Here is a 4,489-nt window from a genome sequence, read left to right as displayed (position 1 = left end):
TATTTTCTTATAACTTTAAATCTTAGCCACTCATTTACGTTTAATAAAAAAATATAAAAGACAGAGATTCTGTTCACTAAAAATTCATAACCGGTTTTTAGTTCCTCTCTCTTCGTCTCTCTCTTGCGATCTCTCTATCTCTCTCCTTGTTCTTCCGTTTCTTTCTCCATCTCTCTCTCCAGTTTTTTAGTTTTAATCCATCAAATATTGTTCATCTAGTTTCGGCAAAGAATTAGCTTTGGAAACTTTGTTGAAAACACATATTTAGTGATTGTTGATTTATAAAGAGATCATCTGCTTGTCAATTGGTTGTTTGAAGATGATTATAGCTAATTTGAATAAAATTAGAGTTAATCAAGGTAAATTATCTTGTTTTATATGTTTTGATCTGTTGAAAAGTTTGTTTTTTGATTTATTGAGGCTTTTTTGTATCTTTTTGTGATTTTTAAGTTGTATAACGAATAGTTTGAGCTTAATTTTTTTTAATTATATATGCGATTAATGTTAGTTGTAATTTGTTTATGTGATTATATGCTCATTTATTAGTGATTATATATGTTATCTATTAGTAATTGTTTGTGTTTTACATATTTCAGTATTAGTTAAATATGTATTAGTGATTGTTTGTGTCTGATATACAGAGAAATAGACAAGTAGAGATTGATATAATTTTTGAACACAGAAAAGAAGTATAGATATAATCAGTTAGCGAGATAAAAAAATAACAGAATTTTTAGAGATAGAAATAAATTTGTTAGTTTGTTGTCATCGTATTCGTAATATTTTATTTATTATTAATTTGCATTATAATTATGTATCTGTGATTTTTTATAATTACATTATAATAATTGCATTGATTATACAATTTGTCAGTTATTTTTGTTATATGTATTAAGTTTTTGTTTTATATTTTTAGATTCATTTTGTGGAGATTCTTCTAGGAGTGGCAGTGATGTTGGTATTAGTGTTGTTACTAATGTTTCTTCAACATGAAGTGAAAGTAGTTCAAGAAATTATACTATATCTCCTGGTGGTAATAGGTATTATATACCTAGTTGTGTTGTTGAGAATGGCGTGCCTTACACTAATTAGGTTTTTGAGAGTGTAGATCAAGGTTATCAGTTTTATAATACTTATGCTCATTTAGGTGGTTTTAGCATTCGCAAAATAACTGAAAAGCTAGATGATGCCGGTACTATTTTGTTGAAACATTTTATTTGACATGTGAAAAAGGTCATCATTTTTTGCTATCTAGTCGTGAGATGACTACTAGTTTGAGGAATATCTGTTATAATGGTGCAAAGGTGAATATTGGTGTTAGTAAGTCATTTAGTTTTGCCAAGGAAATGTATGGTAGATATGCTAATGTTGGTGCTTCGCTGCAAGATTTTCGGAACTTCAATAGGGATTTGAAATTTTTTATTGGTGATAAGGATGCGTTCAAACGTATCTAGGATAAATCTAAATCCTTATATTATTCTTATGATGTTGAATCTGATGGTCGTCCCACAGCGCTATTTTGGGCTGATTCTATTGGTCGTAGGAATTTTGAATTGTATGGTGATGCAATATCATTTGATGCAATATTTGATACAAATAGGTACTTGACATATATTTACTCTAATTATATACTGTGTTTTTTTTTATTTTTCTATTTAGTTTTTAACTCTTTTCTGTTTTTAATATTTATTTTTCCAGGTATAATTTGATTTTTGCACCATTTACTGGCGTTGACAAACACGACATATGTGTAACTTTTGCATCATGTCTTCTTTCACATGAGAGTGTTGCTGATTACAGTTGGGCTTTTGGTCATCTTGTAAAGGCAATGGGAAGGAATCATGTTTTGATTATTACTGATCAATGTCCTGCTATGAAGGTGTCTGTGCGTGATATATTTTCTAATGTTAACGGTCTTGTTCTTAGTAAGCATCGTTTATGCATGTGGCATATTATGGAGAAATTCTGAGTTAAGGTATTATAGTGATATTTATTAGTGATTAAAATAAATGTTTTAGTGAATTTTTTTATTTCCTTGTGTTTTTCCATGTACCATTGTTCTTCCTTGTTATTAATAAATGAGACATTTATTAATGATTAAAATAATTGTTTCTTGTGTTTTTTATTATGTTTTTTATTATGTTTTATTATTTTTTTTGTTTTTTAAACAGCTTGGTAATCGATTATGCAAGGAAACAGACTTCATGGAGAAAATGAAAACTTATATCTGGTCATCTATTATTGAAACTGAAGAGTTTGGGAGCGGATGAGAGAGAGTTATAAAGGAATATAATTTAGAAAATAATAAGTGGTTGCAAGATATGTATGCTCTAAAGGCTTCATGGATTCCTGCATTATTTAGAAATGAGCCAATGTTTGGGTTGCTAAGAACTACTTCAAGATCTGAGAGTGAAAACTCATTTTTTGGGTAGTTTCATAGACAAGAAGATACGTTATGTTAATTTTGGTTGCGTTTTGAGAGTGCAATGGACAAGCAAAGGAATGAGACAGTTAGACTGGATCATGAGACAAAGTCAAGTCTTCCTATGACATTGTCAAAGTGGTTTATAGAAGATGATGCAACCACTTTGTATACACGTACTATTTTTAATAAAATTTAGGAAGAAATCCTCGCTTCTTGTTTGGAAATGCAAATTAAGCGTATGAGTGAAGAAGTTGATAGTGTTACTCATTTTGAAATCAGGGATGTGAGGGTAAAAGACAAACTTTTTAAGGTTAATCTCTTTTACTATTCTGTTTCTTTTCATCTTTTATCAATGATTTCTTTTATATGTTTAAATGATTGGATGTGTTTGTTTTAGTGACTTTTAATTGTATAATTAGTGATTATAATGTTTTCATTATGTTTTATGCAGGTTTCTGTTAGTATGAACCATGAGGTGTGTTCTTGCAAGAAATTTGTGATGTGTGGTATTGTTTGCAGACATGCATTTTGTGGTTTGAAACAAATTAGGGTTACCAAATTTTCAAGAAGCCCTATTCTTAATTGTTGGATGCAAACTGCTGATAGTGGAACTTCATTGAATTTCGATATGGTAACCAGTGATTATTTTAAGATGGAACAAGTATCTTTAAAACTGACCACAATTTGGTTTGATTTTTGCCAAGCAGTTGACAAGGCTGTGGTAGAAATGGATAGACTTGAGCATGTACATAGCACTATAAAGAAGTTAAATACAGTGTTTGATGCTTATGATGGATCTATTGTCAGTTTTAAGAAAAAGGATCATATTGCTGCAATGGTCGGTCAGCAACCTGAAGGAGAAGTGAACATTCTTCCACCTAATGTTTGTAAGAACAAAGGAAACTACTTTAAGATGATGATGAATGATAGGGAAAAAGCAATTAACAAATCGAATAAAAGAAGTCGGAAGTGTGCACTATGTCGCGCAACAACTCATGATGCAAGAAGATGTATAAAAAGGAAGAAAGCCAGTGTTGAATAAAATTGATTGTGAACTTCTTTTTAGGCAATTTAAAATTTTGATATATAGATTGTTGAACTTTTTGTGGGACGAGTTTAAATTTTTATATATAGATCGTGTACTTGTATATGTTTATGACTTTCATTATGATATGATATGCTATATATTGTTATAAATTCTTAGTATTTGAAGAATGGAAAAAGGCAAACTTTTTAATATTAATCTATTCTACTAGGCTGTTACTTTTCACTTTTTATAAGTGATTAATTGTATTATTTTAGTGATTGAGTTTTTTTGTTTAGTGATTTTTGGTTGAATAGTTAGTGATTATAGTGTGTTTCACTATATTTTGTGCAGGTTTCTGTTAGAAAACATATTTTATGTTCTTGCAAGAGATTTGTGAGTGCTATTTAGACAATTTAAATTTTTTACTTACATAGATTGTTTAATTTTTACGGGACAAGCTTACATTTTTTATTGTTATAAATTATGTTTGAGTCTTTTATTATGATATGACTTTATATTAATATAAAATTTATGTCATTTTTATTTGTTATAAAATTTATGTCTTATACAGATAAATGTTATACCATGACGTTATATTAATATTTAATCAAAACATTATCCAACAACTCTTTTCCAAAAAAAACATTATTCACACAGAGAATAATTGTAACAAACATAACATATAAATTTTAAATTGTAACAATGTATTTATAGAAATATTCATAATATTTGAATTTGAATCATATCGTCATTCTTCAGTTTCTGAAATTGAAAGTACTAAAATATTAACACTGCTTCTACTTAGACGTTAATATCACACAGAGATTCCAACTATTTAAATTTACATTTTCCAAAGATAGAACATAATAGAACTAGTCTTTTACAGATTTGTTCTTTGCAGCTTTATCAAATGTACTTGTCAAGTTTTTTGCAAAAGTTACTTTTTTTATTTTTGTAGACTGCTCTTCTCTGTCTTCTTGATTATTGGTCATTCTTTACTCCTGAGACCGTTGAGAGGATTCAATCACCAAATTCAT

General features: G+C 28.7%; 1 protein-coding gene across 1 annotated transcript; it reads left to right on the top strand.

Annotated features, from left to right (window-relative positions):
* The first annotated feature begins 319 nt into the window (after positions 1-319).
* On the top strand, positions 320-3,467 carry LOC141696459 (uncharacterized). The gene is made up of 9 exons (XM_074500601.1): positions 320-359; positions 917-978; positions 1,093-1,192; positions 1,234-1,367; positions 1,455-1,600; positions 1,699-1,947; positions 2,172-2,175; positions 2,622-2,735; positions 2,877-3,467. The coding sequence occupies exons 1-9, from the start codon at positions 320-322 to the stop codon at positions 3,465-3,467; spliced, it is 1,440 nt and encodes a 479-aa protein (XP_074356702.1).
* The last annotated feature ends 1,022 nt before the right edge of the window (positions 3,468-4,489 follow it).

The sequence above is a fragment of the Apium graveolens genome, chromosome 2 (assembly GCF_009905375.1).
Source record: "Apium graveolens cultivar Ventura chromosome 2, ASM990537v1, whole genome shotgun sequence".
In the NCBI taxonomy this organism is placed as follows: domain Eukaryota; kingdom Viridiplantae; phylum Streptophyta; class Magnoliopsida; order Apiales; family Apiaceae; genus Apium; species Apium graveolens.
The sequence above is the reverse complement of the archived record's forward strand: the minus strand, read 5'-3'. Positions and strand labels throughout refer to the sequence as shown.